This window comes from Ixodes scapularis, unplaced genomic scaffold (genome assembly GCF_016920785.2).
Source record: "Ixodes scapularis isolate PalLabHiFi unplaced genomic scaffold, ASM1692078v2 PGA_scaffold4__175_contigs__length_147842914, whole genome shotgun sequence".
NCBI lineage: Eukaryota > Metazoa > Arthropoda > Arachnida > Ixodida > Ixodidae > Ixodes > Ixodes scapularis.
Genome location: NW_024609879.1, coordinates 145279984 through 145300861, shown reverse-complemented (window position 1 = coordinate 145300861; position 20878 = coordinate 145279984). Strand labels below are relative to the sequence as shown.

The window sequence follows — 20878 nt, the reverse complement described above, 5'->3', positions numbered from 1 at the left end:
TGAACTCATTGGTATTTTGACAGCAGCACCACGCGCGGTTTTCAAGTCCCACGACGGTGAGCTCTTAAATCTTGGCTGCAGTGAACTTTTTTGGATCAGTTGGCTACAGTGAACTCTGTTCAACGCGCAGTTTACAAGCACACACGAGCACGAAATGTGGGCAAACGCCTAGTTCACACACGAGGCCTGGCCACTTCTCGTGCGCGGGAAATAGATTCACGTTATGTGAAATTTCTGCTCATGCCCCCTACCGATAGCTTCGCCATCGCAGCAGTGTAACGTCAGGCCTGCGTATTGGTGCATGCCCAACAACAAGCATACCTGCTGTATGTACGACCTAAGGCTCAAAAACTACTTTTACAATATAATTCGATCCATAGGAGCTGATGTAAAGAGAAAAAAACGAAAAAACGTACCTTGGCGCAGCCCTCTTGAAATTCTGCGACCACACAGCAGGGACAAGCTTTGAAGCACAAGTGGAATGGCCCAATGAGTCTGGATATCCAATTCATTTTTTATGGGATCGTAGAATTCATTGACGATAACTAACGGAAGTCGAGAAAGAAACGTTGACAAGAGTCGCCGGCCAGCTGTTATTCCATATACCTTCAAAATATCTCTCAACTTGAATTGAGTTGCCACCAAACTTGACATCCAAGGGGTACTATCTGCACAGGACAGGCTTAAGGAACTTTGATTAACTCCCAGAAAGAGTCAGCTGATCGACGCGCGGTACAACATTTAAACAAATATGTCAATTCAGGGTTGTTGTCACAGATGAAATTTAATTGGCCCGCGGGAGATTCTACCTGGTCGGAATTGGCGCGTCTGTTAACATCAGGGTGTCGAACCGAAATTTTTATCGGTTCGGTTCCGGTTCGGGTTCACGGCTTTCGGTTCGGTTCCGGTTCAGTTCCGGGGAGCCAAAAATAACGGTTCAAACCGGTTCGAACCGGTTCGAACCGCTAAATTGAGAACATATTTTCCGCGTTCTTTTGGCAATATACACTATTTCCGTTGTGAAACGATTAACTATATAGTTTCTTCGATCGTCCGTGCAATTTACTTTTGTTCTTAGGTACCAAAAATATTAAATTCAGTTATTTAATTTTGACGCAAGAGTAGAAGAAAATCTACATTAACATACATAACGTCGTGTTCATACGACTCAATATCTATTTGTTTACGAGTAAAATATATTTTGCCTGAATCAAAATGTTTAAGTACAAGAGTAAAGAGTTGAGCTTGTTGGTACATACCTGTAAATAGATCAGCTTCTAATTTAAAGCTATACTGTATTTTCTTGTCCTTTCTTCGTGATAAAGAAAAATTCTAAAGTTGAAGCTGATCTATTTATACAATATAAAATGTTGTCGCGAAGTGTGGTAGCACAAAAGGCAAACAGGTTGCCTGACGATTCATTCATCTGCACATATTTGTTTGTATATATATATATATATATATATATATACATGATGACGACCCAACTGAGCAAAAGCAATGACATTTTCGAAATGTAACAAAGTTTTAGGATAACTCCTTTCATTCTATCTTCTATAGAAACACCGAGCGGCAATCCAAATGCCTGTAGTTCAAACCAAACATTGTTTACTCTCAGCACCGCACGCATGCGACTAATCATGGAGCAAGGAGTAATTGCAATTGTTCACTCTAATATATACGCACCTTCGCACTCAGATCGAATCTGGCCCAAAATAGCGCTTGCCCAGCTGAACATTTTCTTATACAGAATAAGCTGGCATAGGCCTGGCTGTTGAGGTTTGTTGTTGACAAGATGCCGGACAATTTCATTTGCAAATGAGCATCACCCTTGCTAATTGATGATTTTAACGCGGTAGCGTCACCGAGCTCATGTCGCAGAAAAGCCGATGTTGGTGGCGTGACTGCAAAATCCTGATGGGTCGATAGGTTCATGACGTCAGAGCTACATACCCTAGCGCAAGAATTTCAAACAACCCACAATGCTTACGTGAAACGTGATATCACACGTGGGATGAGGGTGATTAAAACATGATATGTAATGCGAAATAAAGGCCACCGTATGTTTCAAATGATTTCACTTTTGAAAGTAATTCCTTTGCCTTAAAGAAAAAATAAATATTTTAGGCAGGATTCGAACCCACAACCCTTTAGCTGCGAGTCAGACGCTTTTCACTAGACCACGCGAGGCACGCTTGCGCGGCAAATGAGAATGCGATACAAACGAGGCCTGTTGACGCGACCGCGTTCCACTTTTAAAGGCGAAGCTTAAGCGTCCTTCAAAATTCTTTCTTGTTTAGTAAAACAAAGTAGTATTTCACGTTCTACTCGACAAGGCAGCTACTTAATTGGACACTTTCTGACGGTTTGCGTGCGTAATCATCATAGTTCCACCGCGCGCCCCTGTTTTTTTTTCTTTATTCATAAGTTACCCCGCATTGCCCGAAGGCGTTACTGCAGGGGGGTTACAAACGTGAAAAAAACAATTCTTCGGTTGCAGAGCACACTTGTTCCTCCGACAGCTTGTTCCATTGTTGGATGGTCTTGACAAAAAAAGAATTAGCGTACAAGTTTGTTCTGGCACGGTATTCTCGTATTTTAAAACAGTGATCGGTCCGGCTTGAAATATAGTGCGGTTGCTTTAGGTAATCGTCTTTGTTAATGCCCAGTCGACCATTAAATATTGAAAACAAAAATTTCAGTTTTAATTTGTTCCGTCGGGCTGAAAGTAATTCCCAATTTAATTCTCTTTTCATGTCAGTACAACTATTCTTTTGTCCATATCGTCCCAGAACAAACCTCGCTGCCCTATTTTGAATTTTTTCTAGTTTTTCAATTAGATACTTCTGCGCAAGGTCCCATACAACACATGCATATTCTAGAATTGGTCTAACACATGTCAGATATGCCGTTTTCTTCAAGTTTGTTTCGGAACATTTTAAATTTCGCTGAATGAAGTTTAATGCCCTGCCGGCCCTTAAGACTACATCATCGACTTGGGCGTTTCATGAACAGTCATTCGATAATATAACACCCAGATATTTGTACGTACATTCTGTTTTGATGAAGTCATTATTTATACTGTACTGAGTATCGATTTTTTTCTTACTCCTAGTAAAACTTAAATGGACACACTTTTTTGGATTCAAATTCATCTTCCATTTACAACACCAGTTTTCAACACGTAGCAGGTCACTCTGTAATTGTTCTGCGTCATGCTCACTCGTAATGCTTCTATATAAAACACAATCGTCAGCAAACAGTCGAATACGGGATGTTATTTGGCTAGAAATGTCGTTAATATAAATTAAAAACAAAAGGGGTCCCAAGACGGAGCCCTGGGGGACTCCAGATGTAACATCAACGTAATCAGACTGCCTGCCGTTCAAAACCACACATTGACGCCGCTGGGACAAATAGCTTTCAATCCACCTAATAACAGTTGAATCTAAATTAAATATCTTAAGTTTCTGGAGAGGAAGCGAGTGTGAAACCGTGTCAAATGCTTTACGGAAGTCTAAGAAAATACAATCTGTTTGTCTGCGCTCATCAATACCAGATACTAATTCGTGAAAAAATTCCGCAAGCTGTGTTGTACAAGACAATCCCTTACAAAAACCGTGTTGCTCACGGATAATCAAATTGTTTGCGTTTAAGTGAGACACTATCTGTGAATAAAAAACGTGTTCAATAATCTTACATAAAATAGACGTCAATGAAATAGGTCTGTAATTAGAGACATCCTTCTTCGGACCGCCTTTGTGGATAGGTACAACGTGAGCAACTTTCCAGTCATCTGGTAGAACGCTCGTAGCCAGCGACTGGGAATAAATTAAGTATAGATAGGGCGAGATTGCCTGAGCGCACCTTTTTAAAACGCGTGGTGAGATGCCATCGGGACCACTGGCTTTGGTTTCATCGATGTTCTGCAATAAGGTTTCAATGCCACTTACACTAAATTCGACTGGTGGCATTTCGGGAACACCGCTAGTGTATGAAATACTTTGGTAACTGCATTTAGCCAAAAAAACGGACTGAAAGTAATTATTTAAACACGTGGCTTTCTCTGCATCATCTGAAATTACCTGGCCATTTTGCACAATTTCGCTGATACCCACGGGATCCGAACCACAATTCTTTATATATTTCCAAAAAAGTTTAGAGTTAGTTTTCATGCAGTCGCTGAGTTTTTCGAAATATTGTGCCTTTGCGCTTCTGACATTCAAATCGTATTCATGTGTTATCTCCGATAACTTCTGCAAGTGCGTATCACTTTTGGTTCTCTTGTACCTAATAAATGCTCGCCTTCTTTTCCTTAATCGAAGAATAGCTGATGTCATCCATGGTTTCTTTCGTTTCTTAAGCCTAGTGGAATCTATGCTTGGGATGTATTTTTCGACAAGGTCAAGCAGCTTACTTTTGAACAGGCTCCATAATTTGTGGACGTCAGAATCCTCAGCTAGGCGCTCAAAAACAGGCAGATGATCACGGAGCGCCTTAGAGATATTACTGTAATCACCTTTTTCGAATAAAAACACCCTCCTTGACGCGTTTGATTTTTGCCTCTTGGTTTTTGTTCTTATACTCGCAACGATAGCATGGTGGTCACTTATGCCTGGGATAGTTACGACAGAGTTAACAAAGCTAGGAGAGCTACAAAACAAAAGGTCCAAGATATTATCATTTCGAGTTGGTTCGTTCACATATTGCGAGAGCCCAAATGTATCCACAATACTTTTCATTTCCAGGTTAGCGCGGCTGTTTACCTTGCATTGGCACATTTCATTTTGCCACATTAATTCCGGCAAATTAAAATCACCAGCAAGTACAAAAGTCTGACCAGAGGCCTCCGAAACTATCTCATGTAGTAATTGTAATGTGTTTAAATTAGAATCTGGTGGTCGGTAGAACACACCGGCTGCAAACGAGGAACTATCTGCTAAGGTGATTTTACACCATATCGATTCGACGTCAACGTGCCCCAGATCTAGTAAGGATGAGTTTAATGAAGAATGAATCAGTAGAAAAACCCCGCCCCCGAGACGAGTCCTATCCTTACGATAAACGCTATAATCTCTCGAAAACACCTCGCTATCAGCGATGTCAGGTCTCAACCACGACTCAGTTCCGAAAATAATATCAGCTTTTACGGATTCGATAAGTCCAGCAAATTTATCAACTTTATTTACAATACTTCTGCAGTTGACTATGACAGCGATTAGTTCATGTCGGATACATTTCTTCGGCTTGATTGGGCGTCAGTAGTTCTTTACTGGAACAACTTCTTCAGTCTCTTTATTCCACGTGAAAGCCTTCCCATTAATGATTAGTTTGTCAAAATTTAGCTTCACTTGGTTAGTACTATCTTTCCTCTTTTCTTTCGCGTATTCCCACAACCTCTTCCGCGTGGCTCGAGTCTCAAAAGCGTAATCCTGGTCAACGCTGTAAGGCGAACCCTTCAATTTTTTGGCATTTAACAAAACATTCTGTTTTTCTTTATATGAAGCGAAGTTCACTATGATTGGTCGCTTGAACTTTGGGTTATAATGGCCAACGCGGTGCGCCCTCTCTATGGTTTTAAGTTCAACTCCCAGGTTTTGTTTACAGATTTCTTTGACAATATTATCTGACTCATTCCATGTTTCGGAGTGACTGTTGTCTTCGATTCCGTAAAAAACTAGATTTTGTCTCCGACTTCTATTTTCAAGGTCAACATTCTTGTTGTGTAACTCCTGGACTTTCTCAGAAAGTTGCCGAATTTGATTCTCTTGAACTGACAGTAATTTATTAACCTTCTCTATCTGGCCCTCGGTTTTGTTAAGTTTATCTTTCATTTCTTTCATCATGGTTTCGTGCTTTGCGAATCTGAGGTCAATGCTATCAAGTTTCTGCATAATAGTTGTTTGACCACTTTGTAGGGATTTTAGTAATTCCATTTCGAATTCTGTGAGGGGACCAGGGTTTAGCTCTATGTCACCGGAGAGCAACAGCAATAAAATGAGGTAAAAAGCAGGGTTTACAAAAAGGCGAAAACGTCTACGGGACAATACGAGGCGCGTCCGCTTATGTATAAAGTCATCGACATTTGGAGTAGTGGGAGGAGCCGGCAAAGTGCACAACAGTTTTTGCACTTGGGTAGGGTAGTAAGGACTAACCTGCAGCATTAGGAGCAGCGTTAACTGCATGTCGGAGAGTGTGCCGGCTCCGAATCCCACGAAGCCAAAGTCGCCAGCCCTTATGTAGCTTTGGGTCGGATCACGTGGGTCACGTTGGTTAAAGGCGATTTGTAGATCCGTAGCGAATGGCTTGTCCGGGCATGGGTTATCAGCAGCGATGACTGTCGCTCCGTCGTGGCTTGCCGACACATGCAGTCCTGGTGACGTGGTTGAAGATGGCTTGGGCAAGTAAGGGAGTACTGCCTCCGCAGATCCCGCGTCGAACAATGCGGCTGATCCATGCACGGTCAAGACCTGCAGCATTAGGAGCAGCGTTAACTGCATGTCGGAGAGTGTGCCGGCTCCGAATCCCTTCTTTTCGTCCAGCCCACAGACACATAAAACTAATGTTCACCAGATAGAAAAGGCAATAACAGACTTCTATATGTTTGAGAAGTTATATGTGTGAGGAACACATAGTTATTTAAATTAGCTTCAAAATCAGAAATGTATGTAAGGCCGTCCCATATCACTTACAACGTCCCTGTCAAGGATAAAAACACCGGAAAAGATTGGCAGAACCGCTTTCCAATAATATGGGGGGCATTGTAATTCAATATTTTTTATATTGATAAAAAAATTTTACTTTATTAAGTTCACATAACCGCTTGAGACCGACGCGGAAGGACGATACTCGAAACTACGCGAGCTGTGGAGTCTACGTAAAAGTGTTTTTCTGTTTGCTGATTGGCAGTGTGAAACATCGGGTTGCAGGGTACGCTAAAAAGGACTCTATGCTCACATGATGAATTGGAAGTCAAATACACGAAATGTTCAAAAAGAGAGAAATAATTAATGTTATGTTTTCCAAATAATCCCTTCCAGAACGCCTTGCTGCAAAAAGAGATGCGTAAAGATGCACGCAATGATATTCATGATTTTACATAAATAGCGCGAAGGACAGACAAAGATTCTTGAAATCTTAGTATATTACATTCCATCAGCTTGCATGAGCTCGAAATTTCTGAAATACTGCCTCGGGAGGCAAATGTTATATTCGGTTTTACCTGCACTTTTTTTGGGCCCTCACCTTACAGCACTATGCTAGAATAGTCATGCGTTCTAACATTTCTCTAGGCTGCCATATCTCATCGCGAGACTGCTATAAATACTTCACAAATTTACAATTACGACATCTATGGCTAGCGTTGCGAACATCATATTTCACCAGAGAGCTGAACTATTTAGCATGGTATGCACGTGACGTTATCACACTATAGGCTGGTGGTCATTCTGCTTCCTTCTTGCTGGGAAAGTCAAATTCGACGGTGCAAAAGGCACGCTGCAGGAGGTGCAAGCTCAGTGAAAGCAAAGTATTTGAAAGGCTAGTATTATTATTCTTAGCGCATCGTCGTGAGGAACGGCGCCAGCGTCTGGCACGACAAAAACGTGCTTTTTGGCAAGAGCGCTTTTCCAATCAAAGTAGTTTCCAGGGTCACGCTTTTTGGTCTGCACCAAAGATGCAGGGAAGAGGAACCTTTACAACACAGTATGTTTCTAAAATTCCCCCCCTTCCCCCCCCCCCCGGCCCCACACACAGACACACTTATTTATACAGTGGTGCTGTTAAGGGCTAGTCATGCGTTACCGCCATCTATAAATGGCAACGGCAACCAGACAGCCGGCTTGCCAGTTGTTTGGTTGCCACCGTCGCTCCTAAATGGCGGCAACCCCTCCAGCCTTTCCAGTCTGGCTTGCCGACTTGCGGCCGGCCATGACTTCATTCCCACCATAGTACAGCATTTCTGGCCTTCCTTCTTCACCAGAGTGGAAAGGCTGAAAGTATTCCTGAGGAAATGCCTCCTTCGTTTGTGTCTGTTAATTCGACAATTTTATTTGACACTTGTTAACCGCAACCTTTCATTGCTTTTATCTTGCACCCCGTGAAGTTTAAAGGGGTCATGAAACGATATGAGGTTGGAATGTTTATGACTTTTCCGAGGCATACTGGTCCCCTGGTCCAAGTGTACTCGTACAGGGCGCCACTGATTCAGAAGCTTCTTTGTCGCGGTGAAATTGCGAGGATTGAACGAGACTATTTCTTTTAGTCTCGCTTCTCAAACATTGATGTCGTAATTGTGGGATCAAAACCACCCGCCTGTCGACAGTCGAGCGCGACTCATGGATTGGGCAGGAGAACTGTGTGAGCACCGTACATCGGCTCGTAACAATCAATGCCTCGGCGGACACTTGGGTAGTGGCTCGTGTCCAACCACTGTGGTGATGAGAATAGTCGAACTCTAAAAATGCTTGGAGCTCCAGCACGCGTTTTCTTCCTTTAAAACTCCAGCGCGGGGGTATGATTAACGTTGGCGGCATAAGATAGGCACCAGGCCACGTGGCCGCTTCTGGCTCCGAGTTGAGGGGATGAACGATGCTCATATTTCTCTAATTTTTTTCGGCGACTACCATTGCCTAGAAAAAAGAGCAAAGCCAAGTTCAATCAGTTATTAACGTTAGGGACTGATTTTGAGTAGTATTTAGTAACGTATAGAAATATGTTATAGCTCATTTAAACAAAATACAGAGGGGTCGAAACTTGGGCAATAACTTGAGAACGACGCTCGTGTGAGACTTACAGCGACTGCCAACGTTCGGCTGTTCCTCTCACGTCACTAAAACATCTTCTTTTTTTAGGTATTCCTTCCGTACACACGTGTAGTTCTATGTAACGTCATATTAATAGGTCGCATTTAGTCATTTCAAAACTTCTATTCTCAGGGACATCTTTCGGATATACTTCAGCAACAACGAAAAAATGTTTCAATGCCTCAATAATGTAAAATTGGTCTTGCAACATTTTTTTATTTTGTACTTTCAATAAATAGTGTTAAGAAATAACCCGTGACGTTGATAGGTTGCGGAAACATCCATTAGTTTTTCCCTAATAACTGATGCAGAGGAAATAAAGGACAGAGACAGCTGTCGATATCTCCTCAACTCGCAAATTGAACAAGCGGCCACGTGATCTGACCCTAATTATATACCGCCAGTGTTCATCACAGTCATGCCCTAGGCTGCAAGGGTTTGCAAAGCAAAAGCTTGGGCTGAGCTTAATATATTGTTAGTGTTGGGCTATTGATTATCATATCTAATTGACATGAGCCGTTACCTGAATGTTTGGCCATGCTGATTGACATGAACCCGAGCACTCGACTAGGGGTTATGAAAATCGCTTACGTCACGGTGTCACGTGACTCTCGGTGCGAAATCGTGATGTCATGTTACGTCATGATGTCAACAAGGTTAATACATCTAGTGACTTCCTCAAATTAAATCGATTTAACGCAGTGAGTTACGTGACGTCACGAGGCCACGTGACATTACTTGACAACATGTATTGACACCATGACGTCACGTGACAACTTGACACATGGTTAATCATAGTGACAACAAAGGTGCCATGAAAACCCACAATTTATCATACGTTGCAATTATGTATATGACGATTCGATCAACAGATATAAATACAGCTGCCAATTGTTTATTCCCATATGTTCATTTTGTGATACTAGCAAAGAAGAAAAAAAATATTACCTTGAACCGTTTTGAACCGGTTACCGTTATATTTTTTTTTCGGTTCGGTTCCGGTTCAGTTCCAAGATGGCGGCGAAGATTTCGGTTCGGTTCAGTTCCGGTTCGGCTAAAAATAACGGTTCTGTTCCGGTTTTCGGTTCGGTTCGGTACCGGTTCGACACCCTAATTAACATCTGTCTGCGAGGGCATGCCTTTTCACTGAAGTCGACGCCCGCTGGACACCTAGCTATACACGTCAGAGACTGCGGTTGCAACTCAGTGTTTAGCCAGACAAAAGTCCTTAAGCGATACCATAACCGGAACATCAGAAATATTTATGGGGCTCCAACCATAAAAGCTTAAGTGCGTACGTGCACCGTCTTGCTGTCTGATAAACAAATTAACTACCTCAACTTCTTCTCACGAAACATTTCCTGGAAGAATGTTTTAAGATTTTTTAAGCCTTCATATTTTATTTATTTATATGATTTACAAAAACGTTCTTTCTTGCACTTAAAAAAAATAATGCGACAACTTTTTGTTTATTGAGTTATCGCATCACTCATGTCCCTGTTTTTCACTACTGAAGTATTAAAACGTCAGGTGACAGTAGCGCTGGTCCTACCACTTGTTCTTGTCGTTTGCGCTTTAAATATGCGTGCTTTCGATAGTCCCCAGATTAAGAAAAGTGTACGGTTGTTTGTAATTTATACGACACATGTAAGACATTTGTACCGGGCAACAAACACCAGTGCTCAATGAAGTCCTCACATTTTTTTAGGATTAACTGTCAAAATTGTTTTTTCTTCTCAAGGGAGGGTGGACCTTGTTAATGTAGTCAAACGAAATATAAGATTCCTTGATTTTGAAAGAGGTGATTTTGGTATAAGTCAACCATTTCGTCGTTTACCCTGAGACCGTTTTTTTTTTAGAAAAGCAGCTCTTCTAAAAAAAACCCAGTCTCAGGGTAAACGACGAAATGGTTGACTTCCACCAGCTAGCCTGTACTTTGACTCTTTTCTTGATTTTGGTATAAACGTTCACGCTTAAAAATATAACTGACCATACATTGATCACTAATCGCATCTGCAATTTCGACGCAGTGAACTTCGCGAGTTCATCTTTTCTCCTAAATGTTCGTCCTTCTTTCGCATTTCACGGTTTACTGTCTGATTAATTCTTAATAAAAAAAAAGCATTCGTCTTACCAGGTCGTCCATAGGAAAATGCCTCCACGAGAAAAACGCCAAATCTAGATTAGACAAAGTGACTAAGAAGTTGCCCGGAGAGGGCGTGTCGAGAACAACTCAATGCAAGAAGGGATTTCCAGAGGTGGACGATACCTACTTCATGAGGGTATATATATATATCTTTCTTAAATGGAAGAACACGAAGTTTACCACCTTTCTATTGAACTTGTTCTTTTTGTTTCTTTTTCAGGATTTGGGAATTAAAAATTGCGAAATGCAGTGTTTTATGCCAGAACGAGTACACGGCTACGACACACATCTAGGACTTTACGTAACTGATGGCACACCATGCAATGACAACGGATATGTAAGTGCTCCCGTGAATCTTTTAGAGCATCAAGGCTGGTTCAGGCATCGGCCTATGAGTGTGATTGACTACATGAGAACTACTTGTAACCGCTTTCGAAAAAACGACGCACTTGCACACTGGCGAATATACGCGACTGAAAAGTGGAAGGGCTGTTCAATCGACGGCGCTAGTCTCTTCTTTCGTGGCAGCGGTCGCCACCGGTTCAACGCCGTCAGTCATACTGAAACGCGAATGTGCGAACCATTCTTTGTGGTCTTATGAACGTATTACGTGATGGTGTTTTCTAAACATGGAACTGGTAAGTGGAAGAACGATAGAAACCGAACACATTAGACCTGAAGAAAGCCAATTTCTCTGAAGCTTTGAACCTTCTGCAAGCCAAGAATGTAGTTCGAAAAAAAATCATTAATAGGGAAATGGCGGTGCAATGCGCACTCTTAACAAAATCTTATAAGGATGATTTGTTAATTTTGTTTTAGGTTCTCAAAAAACGTTTTTTACACGCTTTCTTACATACGTTCCACGCAGGGATGGGCAGTATTTCAAATACGTTGTGTATTTTGTATTTGTATTTAATTACAAATTGGGTAATGTATTTGACGTGTGTATTTAAAAACTAAAACGTGGAAATTTCGAATAGAATTGTGATTAAATACAATTTTGTGGGCGAAAATACATCCCTCAAATTTATTGTCACTGTCCAGAGCAGGAAGAAAACTACGTTCTGCACCGAATGCAGCGTCTCTCAATCAAGCACAAGCGTTTAGTGACTTTGTGATTACGTTGCTAGTCCAGGGCAAGAATAGTGACGAAATCGACGTTCACAGGCAGACTGGCTAAATAAGTGCCTGTGACAAGTTGTGATGCTTTTCAGCCTTATTTCCATCCATATTTTTGCCTGGAACATTCTAAATGCGCGGGTCGTCCAGATTTTCGTAACTGGTGCGAGTAGCAACAATAACAAATGCTCTAGCTAGTGCTGCGCGTCTCGGTCGTCTCGGGTCTTTGTTGGTCTATACCAAAATGTAAGCGACAAGAAACGCTGCTTGAAGGTCTGTACTTTTATCACCGATTACGTCCAAGCTGATTACATTTTTTGTGATTATATTTCTATTACCTTACTAGAGCCTCGCACACTAACTCCCGAGTGTGCGATGCAAAATTAAAATGAGATACCCAGAAACCCGTTGCAGGTGCCCTGAAGTCGCTGACGCAAATTTTGAGGAAAGTATTTGGAGGAGACCAAATACATTTGGTTGTATTTGTATCTTGTACTTAAATGCTTTTTTGGAAATGTAATTAGATTTGTAATTACATACATTTTTGACGAAGTATTTTGTATTTGTATTTCGATCCATATTTGCATATATTTTGCATATCCCTGGTTCCACGTTATCAAATAATTTACAAAAGCGTTAAAGACCATTAACAAACAAAGAATTGTTTTACTTGATTGTTTAACGCTTTGATAAGATATTTTAAATACATGGTTTAACAAAAACTCAGTGAAAATATAAAGCTAGAGTCGTAAGAAAATTTATTTCATAGGCTTTTAACAAACTGATTGGATTGTTTTTATGTTTTTTTGTATTTCCTCGAAAGAATGTTTAACTTGTATTTTTCGTATTAGGAAAACCAATAATATAAGTATTCATTCAGAACTTTCTGTTCAAACAAATCTGTTGGCTCGTCCACAAAAAATAAATATGAATTTGTTCTGTGTAGTCCTCGTTAAAGCTTTGGTAAAACATTAAGCATCCTGGAACTGATCTTTCGGCAAGCGAATATTATTAAACCACACTCTAAAATATGTGTTACCTAATGATACATTATAAAACTGAATAGCAATGGCTTATTTATCTTTTTTCATAGGTTCTAGGGAAATATTTGTTGATTTTTTTGTTTACAGCTGGATATGAAAACCCTCACTAAAAGTATTTAATTAGAATTTTTGCTGAACTAAATATTCTGGCCCATGTGCAAAAAAGAATAGGAATATATTTTGTTTAATTGTCGCCAACCCTGGTAAAATATCTAATAGCGTACAGAAATGGGCAATATATCTGGAATAATGTATTTAAGCACAAACACTTCGACAAAATTTATTTAGTTACAAATTCAGTTAAACATTCCAGAGAAAGTATTTAAATAAACAAACAAATGCAACGACGGCATGTGATAATTGTTAAGTACTTTTACAAAGTAACGGTGATGAGTTTAGCGTGTGTGTGGATACTTGGAAAAACAGCCTGAACTTGGTGAAGAGACGTAGTGAGAAAACAGGAGAGATGAGACGAGACGGCTCACTTCCAACGAGTTGTAGTGAAAACTTCTTCTTTATGCTAGGGCATCCTCCAGCAGAGTCATTTCGAACAAAAGAAAACTCTAGAGATAATTTGTTTTTAGAAAGAAGAGTGGAAAACATTTTGTCTGCACTGTCCCACTCCAGCTCATGCTGCCCATACGTTGGGTGTAACACACCGATGAAATCGTTTTTCTGAATGGTGTAGACAAATAGACGGTGCGCTGACACAATTGTCGGCGTGGTTTTCGAAGGCAAGTGCCTCCAGCACCTCGTGGGACTGAGGAATCTAGTGTCTAGCTAAGATGGTGATGTCATCGAAAGCTGCTCTGCACTGGCAATTTCTGCGATGGAAAGCCAATTGCCAGCTCCCGTCCCCCTTAAAAAAAAAAACTGAAACACTGCTTGAAAAAAAAGTTAGAGGTGAATTCTGGCGTATTGTTATCTCGTGTATCTGAATTACACGTTCGGTTTCCCCGGAAATGTAACTAAACGCGAAAAAACGCAAAAAACTCCGAGCAGGCGTGACGTCAAACTAGGATATTTGGGCCGCCAAGCGCGTATCGCTCATGTGGGCGGCGCGTGCAATTGCAAACTTGCCAGGCGTATTCCCCAGCGCTGACACCAGTCGCGACGACCCTTTCTTACCTTACGTTAGGATCGCGTAGACAAATGTATTCTTCCCTACTTAAAAAAAATGCTTTCTTGATTATTTTTTACATTTTTTTAAAATATGCCTTTGCTGGAGGACGCCACAGCATAAGGAACAAGAAGTTTTCAATAAAACTCGTTGGTAGTCAGCCGTCTCATCTCATCTCTCCCGTTTTCTCTCTGCGTTTCCTCCCTAAGTTCAGGCAGTTTTTTTCAAATACTTTTTTTCTAGACGGACATCTTAGAATTAAATTTAACCAAATAGAAAGAAATATTGTGCCAAAATAGAAATGTAGAGTCGAGATAGTATACAAAGATAGAAGAGATAAAAAATTGCAATTGTAAAATAAAATCTGTCATATTGTTAGACAGGTGCAATATTGCCGCGCGCCAAGTAGGCACCGCGGCCGTAGCACAACGGTTATCGCGCTTCCCTCCCACGCGAAGGGCCAGGGTTCGATTCCTGGCCGCGGCTACGCATTTTTGTTTACACTGTAATGTGATGTTCTAGTGAATTCGAGAACCGTCTAGCTGATTCGAGGTTAGAATGTTCTCCGCCTCGAACCTTCTACATCGAACGCTCCAGAAGCCAACGCGTGTACAAAAGCGGCTCCGCCTGACAAAGGATTCAGTCTCGCCCCAGCGTTCGACTCTGCTGCCACGCCGACTTCGACGCCCGCGACGCTCTATTATTATCTTTTGTACTCTTTTATTTTTGGCACAAGTTCGCCACATTAAACGTTTATTTCTTCCTGTTTATTTTTATTTTTTGTCACTACCCGTGACAATATCAGGAAAAGCAATCAATTCAGTGAGAGAATAATTTCAAAAGTGTAGTTGACGCGTGAAAACGTTTTCAAAGCTACCATTAATTCGACGGCTTTAGAAAATCATATCACTCAACCAAAAAGTCAATAATTGTACTCATCTTTGAAATCCTTGTTTTTCTACTTTCTACTCTCTTTTTTGTTCTTCTATGTTTACTATGCGCAAAGCGTAGAATGTTTTATGCTCTTCGCATATGACTCCTATTGCGAAAAAATTCCACTGTCGCATTTGTTTTCGAATAAAAGTGCATGACATTGCACTTTGAGCAGTATTTATAATACACGTATTTCAATTATAATAAATTGTTAGCTTTTAAATTCAGTTGACAGAGCCATCGGCGAGTATATATTTAAATGCGAAATATTGAAAGTACATGAAGACGTCTTTCAAATACTTGCATCTTTAATACTGCTCATCCTTGAAGTGGAACTTATTATTTATTTATTGCCGGGAGCGCAGCTGACCAAGTAGGAAGTGCACTCGTGGCCTAACGGTTATCGCGCGTGCCCTTCACGCAAAAAGCCAGGGTTCAATTCCTGGCCGCGGGTACTTGTTTTTGTTGACTCTAATGTGATGTTCTGGTAAATTCGAGAACCATGTTGGGGCTGATTTGAGGGTAGAATGTTCTACACGCCGTACCTTCTACGCCGATTGTTCTAGAAGCCCACGCGTGTGCAAAAGGGGCTCCGCGTGCCCAGCCGGAGTCAATTTCGCCCCATGCAGAGTTCGACTCTGCTGTCACGCCGACTTCGACGCCCGCGACGCTCTCCTTTCTTCTGTTCTTTTTTTTTATTTTTGGCCACAAGTTAGCCTTATTAAACGTTCAGTTTCTCCAGTAATTTTTTGTTTCACCATGTCATTCGTTGCAATATTTATTTATTTATTTATTCAAAATACCTCAAAGCCCTATCGCCATTACGGGGGGGGGGGGGGGGGGGCGCTATACGATCTGAATAACATGGACAAGGAATGGCAGTGAGCACGCCAACTCCATACAAACCATTAAGCGCAATGCGCGTATCAAAATAAACCAAACTTTTGCACAGCTGGGTGACATAAAGCACACAATGACAATACCAACAAAAACAAAATTACATGTCCGTTAACACCTCGAGTAATGCAAAATACAGACGCAGTGCCCAGTTCACAAGGAAATAACATCGTTACACATTTTTAATTAGCTAAAATACGTGTGGTCAACTCTGAACGACGAAGTGTTGGATCGGAAACTAAAAAAAAAAAAAAAAAAACACAATCAGGAAGATCATTCCAGAGTTTGATGGCACGTGGCCGGGAAGAAGTGTTGAATGAAAATGATGTCCCAAAGATGCGTTTAAAACTCTTAGTGCTAAGGTTACGTGATTCCTTGTTCAGCGGCTCCAAATGCAAAAGCCACGTCCCACCTGGGCTGTGCTATAATTGGTGAATTAAGCATAGGAGAGTAACGCTACGTCGAGTTTCCAGTAGACAGATAGAAAAATCTTGCTTTATTAGTGACGTGCTGTGGAATCGCCCATATGATGAAGAAATGAAGCGGGCAGGTCGGTTTTGAATGGATTCGATTTGATTAATAATATAGTTTTGGTGAGGAGTTCAGATAACGGCGGCGTACTCCGGTTTTGGATGAACAAAGGTTTCATAGAGTGATCTGCGGAGGTGAGAGGGTGCAGATTTCAGATTGCGTTTCAAGTAACCGAGGGTGCGGTGTGCTTTAGTGTTTATCATGTTAATGTGGGAAACCCAATAAAGATTAGAAGTTAGTTCAGCACCGAGGTACTGATAAGCAGAAACAACGATGATGGGCGAATCGTTGGGTGAATATGCGAACTCTGAATTTGTGCGTTTACGGGTGAAGGAAGCAAGTTCACATTTTGCAGTGTTAAGGGTCATTTGCCATTTGTGGCACCAGTTGGCTACCCGATCAATATCACTTTGGAGATATAAGTGGTCGTCAGGGTTGTTGATCTTTCTGTACAGTACGCAATCGTCAGCCACAAGACGTACGCAGGATGTTAGTGACTGCGAAAGATAATTAATGTATATTAGAAATAAAAGAGGACCTAGGACAGTACCTTGTGGCACCCCGGAGGTTACATCGGAGAGCTCCGAGTAAACTTCACCTGCTGTGGTGAACTGCTGTATTAAGGAGAGAAAGTTTCGAATCCAGGAAAGAGTTAAGTCGTCAATGCGAAGGGGGGAGAGCTTAGATATTAGACGGCAATGCGGCACGTGGTCGAGCGCTTTGGAGAAATTTAAGAAAATGGCGTCGGTCTGGGTGTTTAGTTCCATGTTACTATGTATATCGTGCGTGAATTCAAGGAGTTGGTTGTCGCGTCAGAATTTCTTATAAGTGGTAAATACATATAGGTTAAAAGAGCCTATGGCTACTAAATAAAAAAAAATACAAATTAATAAGGTGCACAATCATAAAACTGGAGAGTTATGGTGCGTTTATTATTTTTTAATAGAAGCTTTTTTGCCTCGCCTTTATTCTTGTTTTTTTGGTTCGTGTACTGATCTAAAAATATAAGTGTCTAGGATTAAAAAACAATAGAGGTAGAGATATGGAGAGAAAGTGAGAGAAAATAAATTACGGTTGAAGAGAGCTTGGTAAGTATTTGTTCAGATCTTTATAACTGAATCTGGAAATAAAACTTAACAGTGTATCGTCCTTTTTTTTTCTAGGTCTGCATCAACGGCAACTGCCGGAAGAAACAAAAGAAGTATGACTACTAAGTCGAAAAAGTGTAATCAAAATATATTTAGAACACGAATTCTGCCTCTTTCCCAGGTGTGCTTCATGATGAAAATAGCATGTTTAAGATATTATAAGATTCTGGTAAATAAACAAATTGAAGCAATACACTTGTTTTACTGTAATTATTGAAAAATGACTGGTCGGTTTACAGCCTAAAAATCAATGAAAAAATGGCTATTATATTTTTATAAAGAATTTGTTGCGGTTTCCGAAGAAAAAGAGGGAGAGAAGAATGTCTTCATATCATATAAGGGTTCACAGACTTTGGAGTTGTACACCTCAGGAGGAAAAAGAATAGGGTTTTGAAGGGCCAGAGGGTTAGGGAAATCTGTGACGATGGGCGAAAGCTAGATGAGGTGATGGATTCCCGTCTCCCTGATGTAGTGCAGTATGGCCTTTCTGTGCTCCTCCAGCGTAGAGACCTTTTATTGGCCTTAGTGGCATCTAGGGCTTCTCATCTATGTCACTCCAGGCCTTTGCGGGCCGAGAGGAATTTTCGAAGTGTCGCAGGATAGCTATGTTGGATTTTCGAGAAACTAGAAACAGAAGTGACACAGGGGTAGGAGGAGCGTAAACAGTCAACAGCGCGCATTGCGGAACCGCCCTCTTTGATGCCGTGACGACAAAGCGAGATTGGCGTCTGTCACTTTTTTGAGACGTCAAGAGCCAACCCCCGGAGAGCGGAAGAAGCTACGCTGCCCCCCTGCCGTATCTACGCTTTCCCGGCCGTACCTACGTGGAACCTAGTCCCTACGCGAGCGTCCGGTTCTCCGGCAACGGGAGGAGCTTTTCCTCTTTTTAGCGGAGCAACGGCAGCCAATCTTGTGTTAGCTCGACAGTCGCGTTGCACCTATTTCAAAATAAACTTCTAACAAAAAATGAAAGACGTTTACAACTTCCTGTAGCGTCGAATTAGAGCGCATCTCTTGAGGAGGAGGACGAGGAGGGGAGGGTACGGAGGGGTCGGTATGCCCCTCCTCGTCATCCGTACCCTCTCTTCCTCCCTTCTCATTACTCCTCCCCTGCTCCTCGCCTCCTCTTCCTCTTTCTTCTCTCCTCCTCCTCCTCCCTCCTCCTCCCCTCCTTCACCCCCTTTCTGCTGCTCCTTCCCCTTCTCTCCTCCACCTCCCCCTCCTCCCCTATCCTTCTCCCCCTCCCCCTCATTCCTCCTCCTCCTCCCTCCGCGCGGTACATTATGGGAAACGTCCCATAATGCACTGCGCGCGTCACCGCAGTGCAGTATGGGATGTTTCCCTTAAAGCACCGCGCGGTTACGCCGACGGCGCTCAAGCCGAAAATGGATGCCTAAGAGCTGCTCTCTAGAAGGTTCCTCGTAGTACGTGATAATTATCATAAATCAACATGAAGTGCTTTATAAATAAAAATGTTAAGTGTCTAACCTTTATGCGAAGGACGCTCCGATCACAGTGCTCCGATGCTGCGAGTCTCCTCATCAGCTTTTTCGAAACAGGGCGGACACCTGTGAGAAAGAGGCCGAAAACAACGTCTGCGGAGTCGTGGACGTAACGTATCGTTGTTGTGACACCCCCGTACCTGTCGAAGCTACTTCACCGCTCTAAAGCAAGAACTCGGTGGCCATGGGGGCTGAATTTCCAGGTTCTTAAGCCACGACTTCGCCAGAAGAATGTGGCGAAACGTCTAAAGGTAAGGAAGTCGCTATCCTCAAACCCTGCGACCGGAGGCTAACTGTGTCTCGATTTACAGGAAAATGTGAACTACTCAGAAAAGTATACGCCTGCGATCTCACGGCACTTGGTGGGACGGTCTGCTGCCTATCAGGTAACGCAGGCAGTGCAAGTATAACTATTGTACAATCTGTAAGCTGGCTGGCGCTGGAGGGTGAGCTCGCTTGAAATCTAATTCGCGCAAGGTCTCCTTCAAAGGCGAGCAAACGTTATGACCATGATCCGTTTGCTCCTCGAGGTGCATTAGTGCCCTGAAGGAGATACGATAACAACCTAGATAAAAGTGAGCGCGCGGCAGCGCGTTTCACAGCTTGTTTTCTTATAAAGTTTAAGTCGCTGTCACACAGAGAATCTATCAAACAAAAGACGGTCTGTAGACCCTGAGGCCTTCCTTGTGTGACGTCACACACAACGGGTGTCTGCAGGCATTTTCGATGCCTACTTGTGAAGGGCTTCTACCGTGCTTGACGCCTGTCCGAGTACAATTTTGTCTGCAGCACACACTGCCTTTTGCATGATATGCACAAGCAGTGTGGCTGCAGCTTTGCAGTTCTATGACCGAGGATGCAACCTCCCCGGTTCATCGAATATGCGTTCGCCGGGATAAAAGGGCGTTCGTCGAAAGACAATGCGTAACAGGGCAACTCGTAGCAGGGCAATTCGTCACAGAGGTCAATTCATCTTAGGGTCATTTGTCACTAGAACAACTTGTCGAATGTTTGAGTGTTTCAAGAGCTCGTTGCCCACGTACTAGATTTTATAGCGTTCGGTCACTTTTTTGTATCCAGCTCCTGTTTAGAAAGTTTAGCTAAAACTGCACGAATGGGCGTCGAGAAACTTCTTGAGAATACTGCAAAAACCAAGGCACTCCTTTTTCGCCCGAAAAATAAAGTAATATATATTTGGAAACAGGTTCTATACAACTCATGCATTATTGAATTAACAAACTCGTTTGAGACCTCTGGAGTAAATTGTTTTCGGAGGACATGACTTGGAATAAGCAGATAGATTCTGTAACATCTAGAGCAGCGCACACAGTCGGTCTGGTAGGTCTGGTACGACGTCACAGCTCCATACTTCCTACGAAAGTTAAATTCTTACCGTACAATTCTATGTTTTACATGCAGATTAGTCAATGCTAACTTGTGATGGGCACAACCACGATTACCAACCTAGAAAGAAATCATGTATTGCAGAAAAAAAATGTTGGGCTCTATTTCTAATGCCTCTTACGAATGCCATGTTCCGCTGTTGTTTAAGAGACTTCAAATATAAACATTTTTGATTTGTATACCTATAGGTTAAGGCAAAGCGTTCGATCAGGATTGAAACGTAACGCGCAA

The 20878-nt window shown here is 42.0% G+C and overlaps 1 protein-coding gene across 1 annotated transcript in view; it reads left to right on the top strand.

Annotated features, from left to right (window-relative positions):
- LOC115319557 (venom metalloproteinase antarease-like TtrivMP_A) overlaps nucleotides 1-17835 on the top strand; it is a 43088-nt gene extending 25253 nt beyond the window's left edge. Inside the window, exons 12-14 of the mRNA XM_040211067.2 lie at nucleotides 10942-11086; nucleotides 11171-11287; nucleotides 17757-17835. Coding sequence (XP_040067001.2) covers nucleotides 10942-11086; nucleotides 11171-11287; nucleotides 17757-17807 — 313 coding nt within the window. The 3' untranslated portion in view covers nucleotides 17808-17835. The remainder of the gene's footprint in view (nucleotides 1-10941; nucleotides 11087-11170; nucleotides 11288-17756) is intronic.
- The last annotated feature ends 3043 nt before the right edge of the window (nucleotides 17836-20878 follow it).